Raw genomic sequence first — 27318 nt, 5'->3', positions numbered from 1 at the left:
TTGGACCTGTCCTGAGGAAGGGCATGATCTTTTCCTCCAGTGATATAAGTAATAATCTCCTTCAAACTAGGCCTGAATAGGGTCTGCCCCTTGAAGGGAAGTTAAGTAGCTTATTTATTAAAGTCACGACAGCTGACCATGATATAAGCCATAGCGCTCTGCGCGCCAGTATAGTAAAAAACAGAATTCTTAGCCGTTAGTCTAGTCAAAGGAACAAAGGCATCAGAAAACAAAGGAATTGGCTAGCTTAAGTGCTCTAAGCTTGTCAAATATATTCATCCAATGGAGCCTGTAAAGCCTCATCAAGAGACTCAAACCAGAACGCCGCAGCAGCAGTGACAGGAGCAATGCGTGCAAGGGGCTGCAGGATAAAACCTTGTTGAATAAACATTTTTTATCCATTGTATCTAAAAAAGCACAACAGTCCTCGCCAGAGGTAGTGGTACGCTTAGCTAGAGTAGAAACTCTTCTCTCCACCTTAGGAACTGTCTGCCATAAGTCCCGTGTGGTGGCAACTATTAGAAAACATTCTTCTAAAAAATAGGAGGGGAAGAGAACGGCACACCTGGTCTATCCCATTCCTTATGAAAAATTTTAGTAAACCTCTTTAGGTATTGGAAAAACATAAGTACACACCGGCACTGCATATTATTTATCCAGTCTACACAATTTCTCTGGCACTGCGATTGTACACATTCATTCAGAGCAGCTAAAGCCTCCCTGAGCAACAAGTGGAGGTTCTCAAGCATAAATTTTAAATGTAGAAATATCAGAATCAGGTTAAATCATCTTCCCTGAGTCACAAATATCACCCACAGACTAAGCATATTGTGAGGTAGTATCAGACATGGTTCTTAAAGCGTCTGTATGCTCTGTATCTACCCCCAGAGCTGTTTTGCTTTCCTTTAATTTCAGGTAGTCTGACTAATACTGCTGCCAGTGTATTATACACAACCTTTGCCATGTCTTGTAAAATAAACGCTATGGGCGCCATTGATATACTTGGCGCCATTTGAGCGTGAGTCCCTGGAGCGGGAGTCAAAGGGTCTGACACGTGGGGAGAGTTAGTCGGCATAACTTCCCCCTCGACAGAATCCTCTGGTGATGTTTTTAAATACAAAAAATGATCTTTATTGTTTAACATGAAATCAGTACATCTGGTACACATTCTAAAATGGGGTTCCACCATGGCTTTAAACATAATAAACACAGAGCCTCCTCTATGTTAGACATGTTAGAACTAATAAAGAGACTAGTAAGCTTGGAAAACACTTTAAATCAAGTTAACAAGCAAATATAACAAACGTTACTGTGCCTTTAAGAGAAACAAATTTTGTCAAAATTTGAAAAACAGTGAAAAAAGGCAGTAAATCAAACGAAATTTTTACAGTACATGTAATAAGTTAACAGAGCATTGCACCCACTTGCAAATGGATGATTAACCCCTTAATGCAAAAAACAGATTAAAAAAAAAAAAAAAAAAAAAAACGACATTTTTTTAAACAGACACAACAAAACTGCCACAGCTGAGCTGTGGATTACCTTCCCTATAACTGTTTCTATGCAAAATTTAAGCCAGCCATGTGGAAAAATTAGGCCCCAATAAGTTTTATCACCAAACATATGTTAAAAAACGATTAAACATGCCAGCAAACGTTTTAAAACACATTCTTATAAGAGTATGTATGTCTATTAATAAGCCTGATCCAGTCGCTATCACTGCATTTAAGGCTTTACTTACATTACTTCGGTATCAGCAGTATTTTCTTAGTCAATTCCATTCCTTAGAAAAATATATTACTGCACATACCTTAGCATATATCTCTATCAATCAGCCTGGTACCAGTCGCTTTCACTGCATTTAAAGGCTGTACTTACATTACTTCGGTATCAGCAGTATTTTCTTAGTCAATTCCATTCCTTAGAAAAATATTTTACTGTACATACCTTATTTGCAGGAAAACCTGCACGCCATTCCCCCTCTGAAGTACCTTACTCCTCAGAATGTGTGAGAACAGCAACTGGATCTTAGTTACGTCTGCTAAGATCATAGAAAAAACGCAGGCAGATTCTTCTTCCAAATACTGCCTGAGATAAACAGCACACTCCGGTGCCATTTAAAAATAACAAACTTTTGATTGAAGAAATAAACTAAGTATAAAAAACCACAGACTCTCACGACCTCCTATCTATGTTGAGACTTGCAAGAGAATGACTGGTAATGGCAGTTAGGGGAGGAGCTATGTAGCAGCTTTGCTGTGGGTGGACTCTTGCAGCTTCCTGTTGGGAAGGAGAATATATCCCATAAGTAATGGATGATCCGTGGACTGGATACACTTAACAAGAGAAAATTAAAACAATTTTGTATACATGATCGCAATTGGCGGCAAAATGATGGCATGAAATGTATTTCTGTTTAAATGGATTGATGAGAAAAATAATCTCTGGTATTTTAGGCAAGTTTTTCCTCGGAAATTCCTGGTAGCCGAGAGGTTAAATACATGTTTTGATCTCAGGGTCATGTTTTAAAAAGACCTTAAAAAAACAGTATAAGTATAAGTTAATTGGTTTCTTACGCAAGTGACCCTGGCCTTTTTTGTGCTTCAAATAACGCTTTGTTTCCTAACTTTAGTTAGGATGTAGTCTCATGTATTCAATGCTTGGTAATATAAAAGCATATTACTCTTTCACATTATGTATGAGTCTTCTCTCTAATATCATCAGCCTTTCTATACTTTCCCCACTTCAACATTGTTGAAGCCAATAAATATATATTTCTGATCAAAAAAAAAAAAGTGACCCACAATGCACACAGAGCAGATGTGTTTAGCAATTATACTAAGTAAGGTTACAACGCAATATTTCAGATTTAGCATTTAATCACAATGTTAAAACTGATGGGCTCTTATAACCAAGTATTTATTGTTATATATATATATATATATATATATATATATATATATATATATATATATATATATATATAATATGTTTTGACATATTACCTGCTCTAGTTGTTCTGCTGTCCATGGGTTGTCTCCTATAACACGTTTTGCTGAATAGAAGCTCAGGCCTGGAGGGGGCTGAGGGATTCCAACACCACCAGCGCTGCTTGGAGTTGAGGACCCCTGCCCGGATTGTGCACTTTGACGACTCTGTGGCTCAGTAAGCACAAAACTAAACAAGATTATTTGATATTAGTACAACAAGCAACAGAAAATGGTAAAATTATATATAAAATGTTCTCTTATTGGGTATATGTAGGTACAGAAAGAGAAGCAGTCTGTCAGTAGCTTGTTCTATGGCCGGTTACCACTTGGGAGAAGCTTCTTTTAGCCCAATTGTGTATTTCACAGAGGAGAACTTTCCTGAAGTATATCAGTCTAATCCTGCCTAACATTGTCAGTCCAGCCCGAAAAAGCAGGCTTCTCCCAGGTGGTAAATCACCATAGAACAAGCTATTGACTTCTCTTTCTGTGTGTATTGGACATATGTAGACCTGAGGATAGGGATCATGTCCTCCTTTTGCATCACACATTGCATTTATGAGCCCTCTCTTTTACTCTACTATATTATTCAAGTAATCCCTCCTTTGGCTTACACTAAAAACTTGACCCCAACATACAAAGCCCTCACTAACACTGAACTCTGCTATATATCTGTTCTTTTCTACAAATACTCTTCTCTCATTAGTTCCTTACTTACTATTCACATGACTTTTGTCAAACTGCACCATTTCTACAAAACATGCTTTGTTCTTTAAGACTTGTCTCAAGTAAATAATCGCTTCCGAGATGTTCATCAACTACAGTGGCAAGAAAAAGTATGTGATCCCTTTGAAATTAGTTTGTTTTCTGAATGATTTGGTCATAATATGTCAAACTCATTGTCACCAAAGTCACACGTCTAGACAAAAACAATGTGATTAAGCTTACAGCACACAAACAATTAAAATGTGAACACTTGGATTTAATAGCTAGTTGATCATCATATGGCAGCAATAACCTCAATCAAGCATTTCCGGTAGCTTCGGATTAGACCTACCCAACGTTCAGGAGGAATTTTGGACCACTCTTCCTTTACAGAACTGCTTCAGCTCAGCCATATTTTGCAGATGTCTGTTGTGAACACCTCTCTTCAGGTTATTCTTCAGCATCTCTATGGGGTTAAGGTCTGGGCACTGGCTGGGCCTCTCCAAAAGGCGGATTTTCTTCTTTTTTTTTTAAATCCATTTTGTAGTAGATTTACTTCAATGATTAGGATCATTGTCCTGCTGCATCACCCAACTTCTACTAAGCAATGTTTTCCATATAGTAACTCATGAAAAGAGACGTTAACCAGTTCCAATGATTTCTTCAAGTTTTTAGCAATCCCCCTATGGTTCATTTTTACCTCATTGACAGTTGTGCGATGTGCCTTTTGAGTCATTTTGGCTGGACGGCCACTTATAGAGAGTGTAGCCACAGTACTAAATCATCTCCATTTATAGACAATTTGTCTAACAGTAGACAGATGAATATCTAAAGTTCTTTGAGATAACTTTGTAACCCTTTCCAACTTTATGCAATGCAACAATTCTTGATCGCAGGTCTTTTTTGCAAAGCATGGTTCACATCAACAGATGCATTTTGTGAATAGCAAGCTCAAAATGTTTGAGTGCTTTTTAGAAGCAATCGTGTTTCATTAATTGCACACCAGGTTTGCCTATTTCCTAATCTAATTAGCTTTTGCTGAAGTCATTAGCCTAGGGTTTCACATATGTTTTCCAACCTATACTGTGAATATTTTAATGATAAATAATGTCACGGATACCGGCTGCAAGGGCTAAACCCCTTCCCCTCTACAACCTCACCCCTGTTGTTTCTCAGTGGTTTTGGGCTCCTCAATCAACCACAATCTCTGGAAGCTTTTTGTTGGCTTGTTTTTGTGTTCTAAACTTGTTAAGTGAAGAGCTGGCCTATGACCGGTAAAACCCTCCTAGGCTGGCCGGGCTCCTGGAACTCCCAGTCGGCCGCCTCACAACGGACACCGGCCTAATCCCTCTCAGACTGGCCGGGCTCCTGGAACTACCGGTCAGCCACAGAACAGCAGGACACCCGCTAACTTTACCCCTGGTCGCTCCAGCAGCCCTCTGCCCCAGAGCTCCGCTCTTTTGGGGATCGGTAGCCCCTAGGGAGGACAAGAGCTGGGGGAATTATTGAAGGGGAGCTCCTTTGGGAACGGGGGGGTTTGGACACCTCTAACCCCATAACTTCAACGGACTGTAACTCCGGTCCCCAGTAACAAATCACTCTGGTTTTTGGACTGACATCTGGGGACCGAGAACTTTAAAGTGGAAGTGCCGCCGCTCCACCGGGATCATCACGAAACCGCCACCCCTAGGTACTGGGATTCTGTGGGAATGTGGATGCTATGGAGGTGCCGGTCGGTCTGGAGGGGCGGGAATGGCGGGAAAATTGTGGGATTGTCCAGGGTCTTATCAAGATGAGCTGTGTGTATAAAAGGAGTGTTTCACAATAAAAGGAGTTCCTATTTCACCTGAATGCTAGTATATCTAGTTATTTAGGTGGGCTCCTGCTAAAATCACTTTCCTGGGCTACATAGCAGCCTGTTCCAGGCAGAGGAAGGACCCTCTGGCAGAACTACCTAGTCTGGGTAGCCGGAGTCTGCCACAGGGTGGGACCCCCGAGTACTGGTGCTGCCGGGCATCAGGGGTGGCTACAGGCTGTGGTCACTTGCCAGCTACACATCGCTGCAGTCGTCAGGGAAGAAGCAGGACCCGTTTGGCGGAGCTACCCAGTTGGGGTAGCCGGGGTATTAGTCACATTGGCTGGCAGCGGTGGGATCTGATGCTTCCACATGATTCCTGCTGACAGAGGAGAACGGCCACAGTAGCCGGTAACTATGGAAGTTGAATTTCTAAGTAGAGTACAGGAGGCGCTGGCCCAGCTGGACGTGCTGGAACAGAGGGTCCTGATCCGCCGGGACCTCTGGTGGGAGGCTCTTCAACAGGAGCGGGACAATGGAAAGGTCCTCCCACGAATGACACGAGGTTCCGGGTTCGGCGGACCGTGAGAGTGCTTTTCCTGGGAAAACAGCCAAAAAAAGAATGGCTATCTGTTCTACATAGACTGGTCCAGCAAGAGATGTGGGTGGACGGCGGCTATCGGGCCCTCCAATGGCTCGCTATGCAAGCGCAGCCATGGCTGGAGGATGGCTCACCCACAGAGGGCTTTGGCGGCCCTGAATTGATATTTACAAAAAGGTCAGAGGACCCACAGTTTGGGAGTGAGACGGACCAGGGTCTGGAGGATATCTCTGGGCTCCAAGAGGAACCGCTGGATCTCTTGGAGGAATCCTGGCTACTAGACAATCTGGATTTTATAACTGACCAGGAATAGGCACTGGTCAAGGAATACAAGATTCTGCTAGATCTCGTTAAACAGCGTGCCAAGGGTATACAGATCTGGGGTGCAGCCCTCTGGGATTCATGGATCTCGACCGTGGAGGAGAAAAAGGGAACCAGGGCTGCTGGATACCGATCAGCAGTCTGGCTCCGAGCTTATGGTCTTGGACCAGGGGGCCACCCTAGCAGAAGTGCTGGCAACAGGGCAGAGAGCCGCCGGCCTCTGCCCAGCCCCTGCAGCAGCTCCGGTAAACCAGGGAGAGGAGGTAGTCGCCCTCCCCTTAAACAGAACCCCTTGCACAGGGAGAAACGGATGTCGATAACTCTACCCAGCGGCAGAACCCCTTCCCGGGAGTGGAGACAGTCGGTCGGTCTCTCTCCCCAGCGACAGAGCCAGGTACAAGGAGAGGAGACAACCGGTCTCTCTCCCCAGCGGCAGAGCCATCCCCAGGGAGAGGAGGTAGTCGTCCTCCCTCTCCTTACACAGAACCCGTTCCTGGGGGAGGAGACAGTTGTTCTCTCTCCCCAGCGGCAGAGCCAGGAACAGGGAGCAGAGACAGTCGGTCTCTCTCCCCAGAGACAGAGCCATCCCCTGGGAGTGGAGGTAGTCAACCTCCCTCCCCTTACACAGAACCCCTTGCAGAGAGAGATGGATGTCGATAACTCTCCCCAGCAGCAGAACCCCTTCCCGGGTGAGGAGACAGTTGGGCTCTCTCCCCAGCGGCAGAGCCAGGAGCAGGGAGAGGAGACAGTCGGTCTCTCTCCCCAGCGGCAGAGCCATCCACTGGGAGCGGAGGTAGTCGTCCTCCCTCCCTGTACGCAAAACCCCTTCCTGAAAGAGGAGACAGTCTGTCTCTCTCCTCAGCGGCAGAGCTAGGAGCCGGGAGAGGAGACAGTCGGTCTCTCTCCCCAGCGGCAGAGCCATCCCCTGGGAGCGGAGGTAGTCGTCCTCCCTCCCCTTACACAGAACCCCTTGCAGGGAGAGATGGGTATCGATATCTCTCCACAGCGGCAGAATCCCTTTCTGGGAGAGGAGAAAGTTGGTCTCTCTCCCCAGCATCAGAACTCCATACAGGGAGCAGAGACAGCCGGTCTCCCTCCCCAGTGGCAGCACAGTTTCTCAGGGAGCTGAGGTAGTCGGCCTCCCTCCCCGGCAGCAGATCCCCTTCCCAGAAGGAGAGACAGCCCGTCTTCTCTCCCCAGTAGCTGGGCATGATCTCTACCCTTTTTGCGCCCAGGAGGATTTCTCACCGGGGGCAGACGTTGCATTGGGCAAGGAGGATAAAAGCTTATGCAGTTGGTGCCACATGTTTGGGCACCCGAGCTTTGCCTGCCCCCCCAAGGCGCAACCTCACCCTCAAGTCTGGGGTGGGAATACAGCTGGGAAACCGGCACTGGCTTTGTTTGTGGGTGGGTCAGGTGGGTACTCAACAGAGTGTCACAGTGGGAGGCAGTATGGCCATGGAATCTTAAGACACTGGAACTTGTGGGAGAGCAACTGTTTGGGAGCCGGCCTTGGCAAAATTGTTTGGTACTTTGCATCGTGTGGCTATCCCTGCGCCCAGGGTGCCTCAAGCGCAGGGGAGATGGAATAACCTTCTCCATCATCCGAGAAGTGGAGGGCCACCGTCGGACAGCCCAGGCCGACCCGTTAAGGATCTAGCCGGATCTGCAGAACTGGAAGGGGGGAGTTGTCACGGATACCAGCTGCAAGGGCTAAACCTCTACCCCCTACAACCTCACCCCTGTTGTTTCTCAGTGGTTTTGGGCTCCTCAGAGCAACCACAATCTCTGGAAGCTTTTTGTTTGCTTTTTGTTGGCTTGTTTTTGTGTTCTAAACTTGTGAAGAGAAGAGCTTGTCTATGACCAGGAAAACCCTCCTAGGCTGGCCGGGCTCCTGGAACTCCCGGTCAGGCGCCTCACAACGGACACCTGCCCAACCCCTCTAAGGCTGGCCATGCTCCTGGAACTCCCGTTCGGCCACAGAACAGCAGGACACCCGCTAACTTTACCCCTGGTCGCTCCAGTAGCCCTTTGCCCCAGAGCTCCGCTCTTTTGGGGATTGGTAGCCTCTAGGTAGGACAAGAGGTGGGGGAATTATCGGAGGCTAGCTCCTCTGGGAACCGGGGGGTTTGGACACCGCTAACCCCATAACTTCAACGGACTGTAACTCCGGTCCCCGGTAAGGTTTTTGGACTATGACATCTGGGGACCGAGAGCTTTAAAATGAGCCGCCGCGCTATGTAGGTGCCGGTAGGTCTGGAGGGGCGGGAACAGCAGGAAAATTGTGGGATTGCCCAGGGTCTAATCAAGATGAGCTGTGTGTATAAAAGGATTTTAAGACAAATTTATACATAAATGTAGTATTTCTAAAGGGTTCACATGCTTTTTCTTGCCACTGTATATTACCATAGTTATCACTGCTCCCCATTTATATACTTAATATGTAAGATCATAAGCACATCTGCCCCCTAAATTAGGTATGCATAAGGATGGTTTACATTTGGGGTGCCGAAAATAAATCGAAATTGTGATGCAGCCGTTAACAATGCTGCATCGATGCAGTGGAGATCCAAATCGATTCAGGGTCAGTGACGTCATGTGACCCCCGCCTCCAGGACCGACTCCACTTTGCCAATCTGCAGGTCAGAAAACTAATTCCTGCAATTCCAAAATTTCCAGCCAATAGGCAAACATGCGTGCTCGTAGTGGAAGAAGGAGTGAGTTCCCGGAAACTGCACCCGGTACGTTATCACCATCCTTCTGTCATGAAGACAACCAATAGGCATATGCGACGTTGGCAAGCATGGTAACACAGTGGTAGTGATTTTTGACTGTTCCTTGCCCATTTTTGTCGTGGGAGTGCGCCCTTGTATGACTGCTGTGATGGGAAGAAAGTATATGATTGACAGTGGGGCAAAGGAGGACTTGAAGTCTGAGGGAGTTTTTATGTTCGCTAGCTACAGGTGTACTAAAAAAAAAAAAAAAAAGGTCTCATCCATGTGTGTGCACTGTTACCTCCCAAAGCATTTATTAATCTCAACTAATAATAATGCACCTGATAGTATACTTCTGGCTTTTCCAGTGTTTGTTTTTCCATATGATCGTTTTAGGAAATCAGATTTCACTGATAATAAATAATTATTAAAGCTTTTTAATAACCAACTCCTGAATTGTTTTATTTATAATCAAAGTGTAGGGTTCCATCTGCCTGATTTGGATGCAGCCAACAAAAGGGGTGTACTGTCAGCTAGCATAAAAGTTAATTGCAACTTTATTGCACTTTTAAATTAAAAAACAAAGTAATATGGACATTAAAATATATTCATTCTTATTGTTAAAATGCTGTTATTATGTACCAACATTTTTTAAACACGCTCTCAAACATGTTTATGTAAATATCTCTATATGCCATTTTATCCCCCCTGTTATTTGTATATCAGCGTTGCGGAATCTGTTGGTGCTCTACAAATACCTGATAATAATAATCTAAGCCACTATTTTCTTCTTTATTATTCAGATAGGAGGTATTACTAAAATTAAATGATTTAGCTAGTCAGTCAGACATGACTCTTTATTATCATTATTTCAGGTAACTTCTAAACCCCTTAGTGACCACAGCACTTTTCAATTTTCTTACCGTTTGGGACCAGGGCTATTTTTACAATTCTGCAGTGTTTGTGTTTAGCTGTAAATTTACTATTACTCATTTACTTACCCACATATATTATATACCGTTTTTCTCGCCATTAAATGGACTTTCTAAAGATATCCTTATTTTCATCATATCTTAGAATTTACTATAAATTTGTTTTATAAAATATGATGAAAAAAATGGAAAAAACACACTTTTTCCAACTTTGACCCCAAAATCTGTTACACATCTACAACCACCAAAAAACACCCATGCTAAATAGTTTCTAAATTTTGTCCTGAGTTTAGAAAAATACCCAATGTTTACACGTACTTTGCAAATTATAGGGCAATAAGTACAAGTAGCACTTTGCTATTTCCAAACCATTTAAAAAAATGCGATAAAAATTTTTTTTTAACTTTACTAACTTTTTCACAAACTTTAGGTTTCTCACTGAAATTATTTACAAACAGCTTGTGCAATTATGGCACAAATGGCTGTAAATGCTTCTCTGGGATCCCCTTTGTTCAGAAATAGACATTTATGGCTTTGGCATTACTTTTTGGTAATTAGAAGGCCACTAAATTCCGCTGTGCACCACACTTGTATTATGCCCAGCAGTTAGGAGGTTAATTAGGTAGCTTGTAGGGTTAATTTTAGCTTTAGTGTAGAGATCAGCCTCCCACCTGACACATCCCACCCCTTGTTCCCTCCCTGGCCACTCTCAAACAGCTCTCTTGCCTCCCCCACATCACTATTGTCACCACTATCTTTAGTACTGGCAGAAAGTCTGCCAGTATAAAAATAAAGTTTGTTAGTTTAAAAAATAAAATAAAAAAAATAAAGATATATTTTTTGCAGTGTAGGATTCCCCCCTTACCAACCAACCTCCCTGAGCCCCCCAAAACAGCTCTCTATCCCTCCCCCCTCTATTTGCCATCTATTTGCCACCATTTTGGGTACCAGCAAAGAGTATGCAAGCTGGAAATAAGTGTGTTTCAGATTTGCCAACCTCCTGATTGCTTTATTCACCACCTGAGCAATCGATTAGGATATCTAAAAAAATACAAAGTGTTTGGAAGTGGCGCCAATCAAGGCTCTCTGAATATTAAGAATAAAAAGTAGTTTACTATGATATAGATATATAAATAAAGCAAATTGCTACAGCTGTAAGTTTGTAAGAAATAAAATACAATTTATTAATACATTGGATAATAATCGCAATCAATGGAAAATAAAAATTAAGTCACTATTTAAAACTTCAATCAGTCACTATCTGAGGACACCGGTGTCTACTCTAAAACTTCACTTATAAAATTCACTGAAAAAGTACAATTTGACCAAATCAATAAAACAATCCTTAGAGTTAGGTAAATTGAGATTAAAACATTAGGCAATGATAATAGCATCACACACTGTTCATGTCTTTACAAATACCGTTAACCAAGTCAGGGTTGGGAACTCAGACTTTAAGACTTGATGGTCTGGGTATCCAATTCCTAAAAATGTGTTTTTTGCTTGATACAAAGTATGAAACACTGGAATCTGATGTATTAAAGTCTGCTGTAATCAATGCTGAGGTTAAACTGCAGGCATCTAGTTTAAAACAATCAAGCACGCAGAAAGTTTCTTTCAATCAAGACAGCATCGGGTTGCTATCAATCATGCAGGTAAAAAATTCAGTGTCAGATGTAGGTTTTGAATTTAGCGGTTATTTAGACAGCTGTTCTTAGTTCTCTTTCACTCTGCCTCTTCAGCACGCCCTCCTACAATTCTCTCCTACCCGGAATTCCGGTGTGGGCTGTAACAAGCTACGGCAGGCAGTATTTCTCTTAAAAATCAAGTTGTATCGCTTTTTAATTTTCTTTTAAGTGTGCACACTTACAGTTTTCCGGTCTTCACTCCTACCGTCTGCTCAGCGTTGTGTTGTAATATTTCCTCTTGTGCTGGCTTGACGGTCCTGGGAGCCTCACAGTCTCTGTGTCTTATCCAAATGAACTGGGTACTGGTGTGGTTTCTACGCGTTTCAGCTCTCCAGGGAGCCTTTGTCAAGATACCCTCCACCAGCTGTGTTGCCTTTTTTATACTCTGTTTTAATAATTTCTTTGTAAGATTCCCTCTCCTTCCATCCAACGTTACTTTTTTAATTCCCCAAAACTTGAGGGCTCCTCTATTACCCCTATGGACCTCTTTAAAATGTTTATACAAGACCGTATCCTCTCTCTCATGCTCAATCGCAAGTAGATGTTCCCGTATACGGTCTTTTAGTTTTCGTCCTGTCTGTCCAAAGTATCTCAAATTACAGTCACATTGTAACATGTATATGATGTTGATATCTGTACATCTTATAATGTCGCTTATCTTTATAACCCTTCCATCTTTCTCAGATTTAACCTGTTTAAGTTTAGTGCTATTCTTACACGCCTTACATTGGTGGCAGGGGAAGAAGCCTTCAATCCTTTCTCCTTCTAAGGTCCTATAGCCTCTCTTACACATTTTAGTATCTCCTTTAAACTCACTGGGGGCTAATATTGATTTCAAGTTCTTTGCCTTTCTATAAATGAATCTTGGATTCCTTCCTAGATTCGGCCCTATTAGGGGATCTTTTAATAAAAGATGCCAATGTTTTTGGACTATATTTTGAAATAGTTTATGTTGTGCAGAATATGTTGTAATTACTGGTATATTGAGTATTTCATTATACCTTTCATTTTGGGGGTTTTCTCTTTTAACTAGTAGTTTTTCTCGATCTGTATTTTTTATATCCTCCACCATATCTTGGATTTTATTGGTGTTATAGCCTCTCTGTCCAAATCTTTGTATTAGTACTTCGGATTGTTCCTCGAAATCTTTAACATCCGTGCAATTCCTTCTAATTCTCATTAGCTGGCCTTTTGGTATATTATTTTTCCATTTACTATGATGGCGACTGGCCGCGTCTATGTAATTATTGGAATCGACTTTTTTAAAAAAAGTCTTTGTTTTCATTTCATCATTTTGTATCTCTATCTCTATGTCTAAATAGTTAATTTTAAGGTTACTAGACTCATAAGTAAATTGTAGGCCAAATCTATTGGTGTTTAAATCATCAATAAACAGATCTAACAGCTCCGTGTCTCCCCTCCAAATGAAAAACAGGTCATCAATGTAGCGTCTATAGAGCACAAGGTTCGCACCCCATGGGGACTGGTCAATGACCTCTCTTTCAAATATCCCCATGAATAGATTCGCATAACTGGGTGCGAACCTTGTGCCCATAGCCGTACCTTTTACCTGTAGAAAATATCCATTCTCAAATTTGAAATAGTTATTTCCCAGAATGTATTTAATACATTTTACCAAAAAAACTCTTCGAGTCTCTGTCATATTCGGGTCTTGTTTGAAAAAATGTTCAATAGCCTGAACTCCCAGTTTGTGTTCGATATTCGTGTAAAGGGAGCTTACGTCACATGTGACAAGTATAAAGTTTTTTTCCCATTTTATATCTCTTAAGACTCTTAGAAAGTGGGCCGAGTCTGAGATATAGGAGGGGAGTTCTTTCACATAATCTTGTAAAAAGAAGTCAATATATTGCGACATATTTGATGTAATCGAATCAATATATTATCGGGCGTCCAGGAGGTTCTTTGAGATTCTTATGAATCTTTGGCAAGAAGTAGAATATGGGGGTTCTGAAATTTTTGACTAAGAGGAAGTTATATTCCTGTTCAGTTACCAAATTTGCTAATTTTGCTTCGTCTAGCATTTCTTTCAATTTACAGTGATAATTATCACCTGGATCACTCAAGAGCTTTTTATACGTAGATGTATCATTCAACAATCTATAAGCCTCAGTTTTATAATTGGTGCTATTCATAATTACCAGACCCCCTCCTTTGTCCGCCTGCTTTATGACTATATCATCTCTAGACTGTAGTTCTTTCAAGATTGCCTTTTCTTTCAAGCTTAAGTTCCATTTCAGGTTCCTAGTTTGTTTAGTATCAATTTCCTCTAATTCTTGCTTCACCAATTTTTCGAAAGACTCAATATAATTTCCTTTTTCTTGTGTTGGAAAAAACTGTGATTTGGGTCTAAAATTCGTATGAATAAATTCTCTTTTTTCACCTGAATTATTGTTTATAATTGGGTTTTTCATAAAGTGTTTTTTAAGAGTTAATTTTCTTACAAATTGGTTAATATTTATAAAGTGTTCAAATTTGTTCATTACTGAAGTTGGGGCAAAGGATAGTCCCTTTTTTAAAACATTTTCTTGTGTCCTAGTTAGTTCTAGATTGCTGAGGTTGAAGATACCATGACTCTCTATATTTGTGGGTTTAACCACTGCAATTTGATAATTTACTTTGTCATTAATCATCGAATCTCTCTTGCCTCTCCCCCCTCTTCTCCCTCTCTTCGTCTTTTCCCTTTTGGTGGTTCGTGATTTCTGTTCTGACCTAATCCTAAAAAATCAGCGGATGTACTAGCCCTAGGGGGTGATTGATCTGTAGTTTTCAATATATTGAATCGAACCCTCCAATTTTGTTGTGTTTGTTCGCCTCTTCTATTTGAATCAAGTCTTTCTCTACCCCTGTTGTACCAACCTCGCTCATATTGTCTCTCTTCATTAAAATTTCTATCAGGTCTATTATCCTCTCTCTTCGATAGTCGGATTCTACTCTTCTGTGATAATCAGTTTTTATTCTTCTGTGATCTCTCCTAGATTGATTATAATATTGTTGATCAGAATTTCTATGATAAGTGTTATATTGATTGTTATCAGTATAACCCTGGGGGTCCCTGTAGCTCCTCTGATTCCTAAAACCATTTCTCCCCATATGAGGCCATTCCCTATTCTCCTCTGTTGTCTATCTATAAACTTTTCTTCATATTGTCTATTTTCCCTTTTTTCATAGTTGGTAGTTCCTCTGTTATTATCTGAATAATATGTATTTTTTGAACCTCCCTGGTTATGTTCTATTATTTCTAATGTCTGTTGGTTAACTTGTCTATTCTGTGATTTATTCTCCTTTCTTTTACTGAGTAGTGTATTCTTTTTTGTAACCACATTCTGTATTTCTTTTCCCTGTTCTTCACTTTTTTCTTCTGTTCTATAATCATCTCTATCCCTATTGAACTTTTTCCATTTATTATTTAAAAGGTCTGTATTCAGGTCTCCTAATCTTTTTATAATTTCACCCTCTTTTTCAAGGCATTTAGTATCCTTTTTCTTTGTATCAAAAATCACTTTGGATCTGGTTAGCTCTTCATTTATTTCTTTAAGTGCAATATTTCTTGCTTTAATAATAATTTTAATTAAGTCAGCTGAGGCCTTCTCTAATACCTCAAACCATTCAATTTGTAGATCTATTTTTAATTCGAATGTGCAGTCTTTTTTTAACCGTAATCCCCTAGGTATCATTCCTACTTCTATATATTTCTCCATAAACTTTAGTTCCGTTTTTATTTTTAATTCCTTAGTGAGTAAATCTTCTAGTGTGTTTAAAGTGGTACTAGCGTCTATTGTGGAGTTTAAAAGCGGGGTGTTTTGCAAATATTCATTATTTTCCAAAGAGACATCTATTGCTGATAGCAGTGTATCTCTTAGTTTAAATATATCCATCTTTAATGTATTAAAAAGTAGATTTTGGGTTAACTCCCTAATTTAGCCTTTATTAAATTTTTGGGGTATAATTATTGGTTATTCAGACAGAATGTGTCATATAATCCTAACGTCCACCTTACTCAAAAATCACACTGTGTCCTAATCTAATCTTAAGAATAGTCTTAAAGTCTCTTAAATACAGCTTACACTGGTGAAAAAAGTTAGACAAGTACAAGCAAAGAGTGTGCAAGCTGGAAATAAGTGTGTTTCAGATTTGCCAACCTCCTGATTGCTTTATTCACCACCTGAGCAATCGATTAGGATATCTAAAAAAATACAAAGTGTTTGGAAGTGGCGCCAATCAAGGCTCTCTGAATATTAAGAATAAAAAGTAGTTTACTATGATATAGATATATAAATAAAGCAAATTGGTACAGCTGTAAGTTTGTAAGAAATAAAATACAATTTATTAATACATTGGATAATAATCGCAATCAATGGAAAATAAAAATTAAGTCACTATTTAAAACTTCAGTCACTATCTGAGGACACCGGTGTCTACTCTAAAACTTCACTGATAAAATTCACTGAAAAAGTACAATTTGACCAAATCAATAAAACAATCCTTAGAGTTAGGTAAATTGAGATTAAAACATTAGGCAATGATAATAGCATCACACACTGTTCATGTCTTTACAAATACCGTTAACCAAGTCAGGGTTGGGAACTCAGACTTTAAGACTTGATGGTCTGGGTATCCAATTCCTAAAAATGTGTTTTTTGCTTGATACAAAGTATGAAACACTGGAATCTGATGTATTAAAGTCTGCTGTAATCAATGCTGAGGTTAAACTGCAGGCATCTAGTTTAAAACAATCAAGCACGCAGAAAGTTTCTTTCAATCAAGACAGCATCGGGTTGCTATCAATCATGCAGGTAAAAAATTCAGTGTCAGATGTAGGTTTTGAATTTAGCGGTTATTTAGACAGCTGTTCTTAGTTCTCTTTCACTCTGCCTCTTCAGCACGCCCTCCTACAATTCTCTCCTACCCGGAATTCCGGTGTGGGCTGTAACAAGCTACGGCAGGCAGTATTTCTCTTAAAAATCAAGTTGTATCGCTGTTTAATTTTCTTTTAAGTGTGCACACTTACAGTTTTACAGTTTTCATAGGGGTAATACAGGAGCCCTCAAGTTTTGGGGAATTAAAAAAGTAACGTTGGATGGAAGGAGAGGGAATCTTACAAAGAAATTATTAAAACAGGAAGCTGAATTCATTTACAACTTTGGGACATTACACCCTAAAGGTCTGAACAGTGAAATGGACATAAACTCTTTCATTTAACTAAATTATTCTTTGATGAGTATTAATATTTAACCTTAGAAATAACAAAGAGGGCGCCACATAGCGTGATATTGTAGATTCAAAGCCAAAATAGGTGAATAATGTAAAGGCTTACCAGAGGTAATGGCACCGTATGATAACCGGTGCTGACAGGCAGGCTAACACTTTCAGTGGCTAGCACACTGGGTGGTCTCCGGCAAGCTGTTCACAGGTGATGTTCAGCGTTTCTTTGATTGGCGTCTGTGCGGCTGAAACCTGAGACGCTGCGGTAGAGCAGATACTTTGATGCCTTATCCAGGAAGGCTCAAAGGGAGAACCAAGGCAAAAAACAAATTGACAACTTCCGTATAATTAAAATCAGTAAATTTTAATCCATAAAAACTGCTACGCGTTTCTAGACCATAAACCGGTCTTTTCTTCAGGCATACAAACAATGGATACAAATTTTTTAAAAATGTTTACCTAATATACAATTAAAAACGGAAGTTGTCATAGTTTTCAAAAAAGGACCAATGGGACATGAGTGAATGTTCTGAATCTTATTAATGTTGATTGGGCTCAATAGCCTGTGTGCTTCATTAACATTCGCAGCTGATATCCCAATGGAATGTTTTTGACTTGTACATCTTTGTCTGCTACATAAACTTGAATGTTTCTAAATAATACCTGCATTAAAATGTACAATAAAATGTTTGATTTTCAGATCTAAATACTATATGAATCATGTATGATTATGTTCATGCTTTATGTGATGTCATGTGAAAAAGAACATAAAATAGTTAAATAACAAATGTTTTGTATTTAAATTGACAGTGAAGTGGGTTAGGTTGTTCCGATTTGAACTATAAAAGGATATGCGTGGGAGTGTATAATGAAAAAAAGGATGGTATGTATTGATCATGAACCAGCAGTGTTGTTAAGGAAATAAAATAATTAAATTTGTGTCATATAGAATTGTAACATCTACGGCAAAATTATGCTCAATTTTGGCGTGATAGGCTATAAAAATTGGATATGATTGCAATTTGCTGAAAAAACAAAAAACAAAATCCTGGCAATAAATGGCAACAAATGAATTATATTCTATCTATCACTCCAATTAGTGTGAGGGGCTAAAAATTTATATAATATAGACTTGGATAAAGCAAGACCTACAGCTGTGGAAATCAATACACAGAGGTTCTTAGGCATGCATGTTTAATAAAAACATGTACGTGTAAATAACTAGTATATGTATCTGGTATTACACTTCTGTAATAAATAATTCAAGCGAAAACTTTTCTTTGTTTGACTATTTTTGATCTCATAATGTCTGAGCTTCTGTCAACCTACAGCTGTGGATATCTATACACAGAGGTTCTTCGGCATACATGTTTGATAAAAGCAGAAATTAATAGACAAAGGCGCATTACAGGGCATTTTAAACAAAGAAGAAAGGGAATTTTTGAAAATAGACAATCCTAGCATAGCGCATTATTACCATCTTCCAAAAATACATAAGGACAAAAATAACCCCCCCGGACGTCCCATCATAGCAGGAATTGGCAATCTGACTTATAATTTATCTTTCTACATTGACAAATTTCTACAGAAATTTGTCACTACACTTCCATCCTACATAAGAGACAGCACACATCTTTTACAATTATTACACAACCTCACCTTTACCAATGACAAGAAATTATGGATTACATGTGATGTTAGTTCGCTGTATTCAAACATCACACACAATTTAGGATTGATGGCAGTCTCACATTTTTTAGAACAGGACCCTTTCTTACCTGAGGACCAAAGAACATATATTCTAGAATGCATTAAATATATTTTACAACATAATTATTTTTTATATTTAGATCGCTACTATTTACAGACCAAGGGAACGGCCATGGGTACCAGGTTCGCCCCGAGTTTCGCGAATCTCTTCATGGGATATTTTGAGGAGATTTACATTCATCAAGCGAACCTCGGGGGGAGCCTGGTATTCTATGGCCGTTACATAGATGATCTCATTCTGATTTGGAATGGTAGCCCAGAAGCAGCAGAATCATTCATAACACATCTTAATAACAATAATATGGGGATTACATTCACAGCTAACATTCAAGCAGAATCAATAGAATACCTAGATCTGATACTCAGTTGGGGTCCCAATTGGACCATTATATCGAAAACATTTTTTAAGGATGTTGATAGCAATAGCTATTTAGAATATCATAGCAACCACCATAGAAGTTGGATTAACAACGTACCGTACAGTCAGTTCAGACGCATCAGGAGGAATTGTTCAGATTTTAACATCTTCCTTGAACAAAGTCAAATCATTTACAAAAGATTTATAGAGAGAAATTACCCGGTTCATATTTTAGATAATGCACTAACAAGAACAAAAAAACTAAACAGAAATGAGATTTTATCCAATAACAGTAAAAGCAAAAGAGTAACCAATTGTGCAATAAATCAAGATAAGACCATGTTTATCACACAATATAATAGCAACTTTCAAAAAATAAATCAGATAATATACAAACATTGGCACGTTATTCAAAGAGATCCTGTTCTAAAAAACATTGTACAAGATAGACCAAAGATAGTCTACAGAAGAGCACCTACCTTGAGAAGTAAATTAGCACCAAGTAAAATAGTCAAACATACCCAACAACGATTTAAAAATAATATACAAACTAAAAATGGGATATTTGGTCTGCAAGGAACATACAAATGCGGGAAAACCGGTTGCAATTCTTGCCAGTATATCAAACATGGTAGCAAATCTTTTAGATCCCACACCACCGGTGACATATATCCCATTCAGGGATTTTATAACTGCAATTCTTCTTTTGTGGTATACCTATTGGAGTGTATATGCGGCCTACAATATGTAGGCCGCACCTGCAGAAAAGTAAAAACAAGGTGGGGGGAACACTTGCGGAATTGCAAAAACTGCAAGAAAACCAAAATTAAACACAGTGTGCCAAACCATTGCCTGAGCAAACACCAAGGTAATCCATATACTTACAAATACACACCCATAGATTTCATTCCTAGGTCTGCAGATTATAACAGAACGAACAAACTCAGACAACGAGAAACTTTCTGGATCTTTAAGTTAAAAACACTTTTTCCTGATGGTTTAAACGCGAATCTGGATCTGGCGGCATTTAACTAACAATCAAACCTTTGACCTATGACACATATATTTCAACAATTATGCAGAATATGGCTATCATTAGGGCACTCTAAGTTTTCTACAATACATATATAATGGAATTTGCTCACATTCAATACAATTTTTTATCACTCAAACATCAAACATATCCTATAGACCGATGTAACAATTCAAATACATGTTCCATTTTATTAAACAATATATGGAAACATGGTTACATTAGGTGCACCAGATTAACACATTCCAGTTTACAATATTATTATCATGCAAATAGTCACCGACAAAAGGGACCACATTAGACATTAAACATGTTTAACTTTTTTGCACTCTTTATTTCAAAATACATCACATCAATTCTAATACCCTGAGATGACCTTTAAACCAAGTTTCCACTATATTGAATGGCTTCCATAAATTCTCACAACAGGGATTTCGAATGAATGACCTTATTCCATGCATAAACATTATAAACATTTTCACATAGAACAAGACCATCAAAATGTTGATACCAATATTTTAACAACAGTATCCCTAACTTCCACTGGTCATTAATTTTTCCAAACAAAAAACAAAAAATAAGAACATATTCAATAGACATTTTTCATCCACCTTTTTAGTTATAGAAGCCCAGATATTACGAGATGAAAATTAGTTAAACAAAGAAAAGTTTTACGCTTTAATTATCCATTATAGAAGCATAACATCAGAGACACACACAGAAATACTAGCTATTCATACTAACACATACTTGCTTTTATCAAACATGTATGCCGAAGAACCTCTGTGTATAGATATCCACAGCTGTAGGTTGACAGAATCTCAGACATTATGAGATCAAAAATAGTCAAACAAAGAAAAGTTTTCGCTTGAATTATTTATTACAGAAGTGTAATACCAGATACATATACTAGTTATTTACACGTACATGTTTTTATTAAACATGCATGCCTAAGAACCTCTGTGTATTGATTTCCACAGCTGTAGGTCTTGCTTTATCCAAGTCTATATTATATAAATTTTTAGCCCCTCACACTAATTGGAGTGATAGATAGAATATAATTCATTTGTTGCCATTTATTGCCAGGATTTTGTTTTTTGTTTTTTCAGCAAATTGCAATCATATCCAATTTTTATAGCCTATCACGACAAAATTGAGCATAATTTTGCCGTAGATGTTACAATTCTATATGACACAAATTTAATTATTTTATTTCCTTAACAACACTGCTGGTTCATGATCAATACATACCATCCTTTTTTTCATTATACACTCCCACGCATATCCTTTTATAGTTCAAATCGGAACAACCTAACCCACTTCACTGTCAATTTAAATACAAAACATTTGTTATTTAACTATTTTATGTTCTTTTTCACATGACATCACATAAAGCATGAACATAATCATACATGATTCATATAGTATTTAGATCTGAAAATCAAACATTTTATTGTACATTTTAATGCAGGTATTATTTAGAAACATTCAAGTTTATGTAGCAGACAAAGATGTACAAGTCAAAAACATTCCATTGGGATATCAGCTGCGAATGTTAATGAAGCACACAGGCTATTGAGCCCAATCAACATTAATAAGATTCAGAACATTCACTCATGTCCCATTGGTCCTTTTTTGAAAACTATGACAACTTCCGTTTTTAATTGTATATTAGGTAAACATTTTTAAAAAATTTGTATCCATTGTTTGTATGCCTGAAGAAAAGACCGGTTTATGGTCTAGAAACGCGTAGCAGTTTTTATGGATTAAAATTTACTGATTTTAATTATACGGAAGTTGTCCATTTGTTTTTTGCCTTGGTTCTCCCTTTGAGCCTTCCTGGATAAGGCATCAAAGTATCTGCTCTACCGCAGCGTCTCAGGTTTCAGCCGCACAGACGCCAATCAAAGAAACGCTGAACATCACCTGTGAACAGCTTGCCGGAGACCACCCAGTGTGCTAGCCACTGAAAGTGTTAGCCTGCCTGTCAGCACCTCTGGTAAGCCTTTACATTATTTACCTATTTTGGCTTTGAATCTACAATATCACGCTATGTGGCGCCCTCTTTGTTATTTCTAATTCACAGACACCTTCTACCCGAAGTCCAGAGGAGCCTCGCCGCCAGCACATTTCTATTGTTTCAAAAGACACAGCACCATTTCTTCATATGGACTAATAGGGTTTGTCCATAGACATTAATCACTTTTACTATCTGTTATCAACATATATATTTTGTCAGCGCACCCCGCTCACGGTTCCCCTAGGGGTTCCTATTTTTGGTTAATATTTAACCTGACTGCACTATAGTTATCATTTTGGGTACCGGCAGCTGTCTGCCAGTACCCACTTTGCAATAAAATTTGACATTTTTGTTTATAAATCCCACTTTTTCTGTAGTGTAAGCTGCCCCCCTCAATATTCTTCCCCTCCCCCTCTTTCAGATCCCTTTCCCAACATTATTCCCCCCTCCCTCTCCCACCACTTCTTGGTTAGTGATCGGGCACGCACACAACTTCCGCGCGCACCCGCAAGTCATTTCCCACTACTGGCCGGAAGTTCTCCAGCGATAGGCCGCCCACCCGCCTCCCTGCAATGGCTCCCACCCACCAACGATAGGCACCATCGCTGGCAGATGCAGAGAGGGCCACAGAGTGGCTCTCTCTGCATTGGTGGGTAAAAAAGGTATTGAGGCATTACTGCAATACCTTGAAAGCGGCTGGAAGCGATCACGATCACTTCCACGTCGTACAGGGTATGTCCTTGGTCGTTAAGTGAGTTTTTGTAGGACGTACCCTGGGGGTTAAAAAGAGAGATTTGTAATACATCTTGTTCCTTTTTTTTTATAGTGGAAGCATATAAATAAATTTGAATATATATATATATATATATATATATATATACACATACATACACACACACCGGTGTGTGTGTATATGTGTATATATATATATATATATATTTATATTTTTTTTTGTTATGCGCAGTTCATTCTGTTTACAGCATTTCAGTGCAATCTGTGTCTCAGTGTTATAGTCTGGAAAATTTTACTTCAGTAATTGTCACTATTTTATAGGTACTGTATTTTTGAATACTAATTGAATACTGTGCTGTGCGAGGGTTAAACTAAACATAACACTATTGCACCCCTTATATAATGTTAGTTCAAACATGTTTTCAAGTCTTTAAACACACTGGCAAGTGAAAAGAAAGCTAAAACTGCCTTGTTTCACTTTAAGGCGGTTTTCACTTTACAGCGGGGCTCCGGTCCCTAACCCGCTGTATGAGCGGGGTATACCTGTGGGACCCCCACATTTTTCTTTCATTATTTGGATGGAAGATACAATTTTCCAATTTACTTCTATTATCAAATTTGCGCCACTATTTTGTTATCCTTTGCTGAAGGGACATCATTGCACTACTGGCAGCCAGCTGAACACATCTAGTTAGCCAATCACAAAAGACAAATGTGTGCAGGCTCTAATCAGCAGCTAGCTCCCACTAGTTTAGGATATGTGCATATTCTTTTTCAACAAGGGATACCAAGAGAAGGAAGAAAAAACATTTGCTTATTTGAAATTCAGAGTAAGTGCATAGTCTTCTTATTATGTTCTTGTTAATTATGTAATTCTACTGCATTGAGTGGTACTTTAAAAAGAGGCATAAAACCCAATAGTTATACTATTAGTATGGTGGAGGTGTGCAGTGCAACATACTACTTCAACACACTTTTTAATATAAAGTGTGGTTTTTACAAATGGCTGCTTTACCCCTATTTGGTCTGGGTAGTAATCGTGATGCATCGCAGAATCTAATAGAATCGTTGACAGGATAATCGTAATCGAATCATGAGACTAGTGAAGATGCGTACCCCTATTTTACATCCGATAATAATTGTACAAAAACTGTAAAGGCCACTATCTGTAACATACTTGTAACTGTATTAGCTTGTACCTATCCTTTTAACCGTGCAGAATATGCTGCTGCTTTATAAATAAATTACATTATTACTACTACTACCCTTCCTCACTTGATTCTCTATAAATCAACTCTCCTCAAACATTTATTTTGCAATAAGTGGTTGCAGGTCGGAAGCCCTCGAAATGCAGGATCACTTATAATGTAAAAGCAAAAGGGACACGAAACCCATTATTTTCTTTCATGATTCAGATAAAGCATACAATTTAAGAAAGAAAAAAATAAAAATATTTCCAATTGACTTCTCTTATCAATTTTGCTTCATTCTCTTGGTATCCTTTATTGAAAGAGTAGCAATGACAAGAGGCATATATGTGCAGCCACCAATCAGCAGCTGGCTCCCAGCTCCTGAATCTACCTAAGTATGCTTTTCAACAAAAGAATACCAAAAAAACTCAGCCATATATATAATAGAAGTAAATTGGAAAGCCGTTTACAAGTGTATGCGCTATCTGAATCATGGAAGAACAACGTTGGGATTTATGTCCGATTAAGATCCCTGCTTCTTAACCTGTCTGCCAACTCAGAGATTGTGGAGTTACTGGTCTTAGATGACCGACAAGCCCTGCTCTTGCGCAATTGGTCGAAGGGGAGCAGGGCTGAAGAATCAATTGTTTATCCAATGTTAAAGGTGGGCTGCCTCACAAATCCTGAATGTGGCCGTTGAAACCTTGTCCACCTACTGCCTGTTATATGGGGCCTGATTGCAGTGCGTTAAATGGAACAAGTGAAATGTGGGTTCTATGTATCTATAAACACACACACACAATATATCAAATTATAAAATCACTGACAACACGAGGCTCTCTCACCCATAAGGCATCAGAAGGACGTCCAACATAAAGTCCAAAAGCAAGTGCACAGTCTTTGGTTTCTCAGCAAGGTTAAAATGTGAGGAGGATTTTGATGCTTCAGTAGAGTATTTCATGTGATAAAGTGTTGGTATTAGAAGGTGCATAAGGCTAAAAAAAAAAAAAAAAAAGTTATACTTATGTTTGTACGAACAACATGAATGGAATACGACAGATAAGCATATTACCACCACCATTCCCATCTAAGGAAACTTTTGTATTCTAGCAGAAATTTGATACCCAACTATAAACATAAGAAATGCGATGCAGTCAATATATATGCGTTTACTATGACTTGTTATACCAGCTGCAGAATATAAATCATATGGGAAATGGCTCATTTAAGTTTCTTTTTGTATACAAAACAGTTTCTAATTTAAACCACAACTCTATTAAATGGGCTAAGCTTGCAGGGAGGGCAGACCTCATTATCTTATCTCGTTATACATATGCAAAGCCATCATGTTTTTATCTCTGTCTGTATACACAAAGACCCATACTTAGGGCCAGATGATCTTAAAAAAATGTATCTAAAATGATCCTCCAGCACTGCAAGGTCCATCACAAGAAATTCTAGAAAAGCAACTACTGATGTATCTTTCTAAGGGGCATTCCCTGCATTTTGGAATGAGAAGGAAAGAATCACAGTGCATTACAGAGCTGTATGACATGAGATTATTTTAAATTTACTTTTGCCTTTTTAGGTTTTGTTAGTTAGACAACACATGTTGTGTTTCATTGCACTTAGATACAGCAGTGCATTTAGGATTGTGATTTTACAAATTTTGATTGTGCTTTAAATGCTTCATTTTAACTAAAACAAATTAGAATTATACTCTGTATATTTCGGCATGTCTTTTACAAACTGCATCATATTTATATACGTGAAATAAGCCAAACTGTTTAAGAAAGTGCAAGAGACAGGGGAGATCCCTGGGTGTGTCTGAAGCTCTCACAACATTTATTTGATTCTCTGGGCATGTTACACCTACAAAGTCTCACTGATTTGTCTTGTCTGCAGTATGATGCAAAGTTTGCTCAAAATTCACAATGTTCTTATTTGACTGACAGAAAAGTAATGTTACTAAACTAGATGCAAATGTAAGTTAGACTGTAGTGAAAACATTTCAGTTTCTTTTGTATTTGCAGTGAAATCAGTAAGGTCAGAACCCAATGAGAACTGCATGATGATTTCTCACTATGTTGGAGAACTTTGGAGAATCCGGACGTTAGAGAGAACCAGAAGAGTGATTGCTTTAGAAAATTTTTGCATTATATACACATAGCTTTTCTATAACCAGTACTGTTGTACTGATATTTTCAGTATAGGTGAGAATAGTTAAAAGCAGATATTTCAAATGACTTAATCAAATTAAAAGGAGCTATATGTAAATAATGTAGAGCGCTCCAGAAGAAGAATGGATAATTGGGAACACATTTAAAGGGATACTAAACCCAATTTTTTTTTTTTGTTTTGTGATTCAGATAGATCATGCCATTTGAAGCAACTTTCTAATTTACTCCTATTATCAATTTTTCTTCGTTCTCTTGAAATCTGTATTTGAAAAAGCAGGAAATAAGGTTAGGAGCCGGCCTATTTTTGGTTCAAAACCTGGGTAGAGCTTGCCGATTGGTTTGCTTCATTTAGCCACCAATCAGAAAGCTCTACCCAGGTGCTAAACCAAAAATGGGCCGGCTCTTATGCTTACATTCCTGTTTTTTCAAATAAACATAGCATGAGAACAAAGAAAAATTGATAATAGGAGTAAATTAGAAAGTTGCTTGAAATTGCATGCTCTGTCTGAACCATTAAAGAGAAAAAAAATGGGTTTAGTGTCCCTTTTACCCCTTGAGTGCCAATGACAGCTCTGAGCCGTCGCAAATTTTCCCAGTCAGGTGCAGATGACGGCTCAGAGCCGTTGCTAGCACTCACCCACATTGAGGGCAATCAGGGGGCTCCCATCAACTCCCACCCCAGCGATCGGGCCTGTATAGTGACAGGCATCGCTGGGGCTTCCCATTTCACGTGGTGATGACGTCACCGCACAACTTTATTTAAAATTTACAATGCACAATATAAGGAAAGGGGGCATGATGCTTAGAATCCTTTATCTCAGGCATCTAAGCAGCTACAGACCCCTAAGACCCAGTGTTGGAAAGGTAATCGCCTAACCTTTCCAACGGTAGAAGTCTGGGGGATCTGGAAAAATATATATATATATTTAAAATTAGTAAAAAAAAAAAAAAAAAAAAAAAACTTAAATCCAGCTTAGCACCCAGGTGGGAAATGGCCTAGCACTCAAAGGGTTAAGGGGAAAAAAGAAAATTGCAGAGCAATCACTCTAACACAAAAAAATAAATAAAA

At 39.0% G+C, this 27318-nt stretch overlaps 1 protein-coding gene across 1 annotated transcript in view; it reads right to left on the bottom strand.

The window, feature by feature from the left end:
• Nucleotides 1-27318, bottom strand: part of ECPAS (Ecm29 proteasome adaptor and scaffold) — a 304008-nt gene that overhangs the window by 261470 nt on the left and 15220 nt on the right. The window contains exons 5-6 of the mRNA XM_053702690.1: nucleotides 24915-25064; nucleotides 3006-3177 (exon numbers count right to left, since the gene is read on the bottom strand). Coding sequence (XP_053558665.1) covers nucleotides 3006-3177; nucleotides 24915-25064 — 322 coding nt within the window. The remainder of the gene's footprint in view (nucleotides 1-3005; nucleotides 3178-24914; nucleotides 25065-27318) is intronic.

The sequence above is a fragment of the Bombina bombina genome, chromosome 2 (assembly GCF_027579735.1).
Source record: "Bombina bombina isolate aBomBom1 chromosome 2, aBomBom1.pri, whole genome shotgun sequence".
NCBI lineage: Eukaryota > Metazoa > Chordata > Amphibia > Anura > Bombinatoridae > Bombina > Bombina bombina.
Note: the sequence above shows the minus strand (reverse complement) of the source record. Positions and strands in the feature narration are given on the sequence as shown.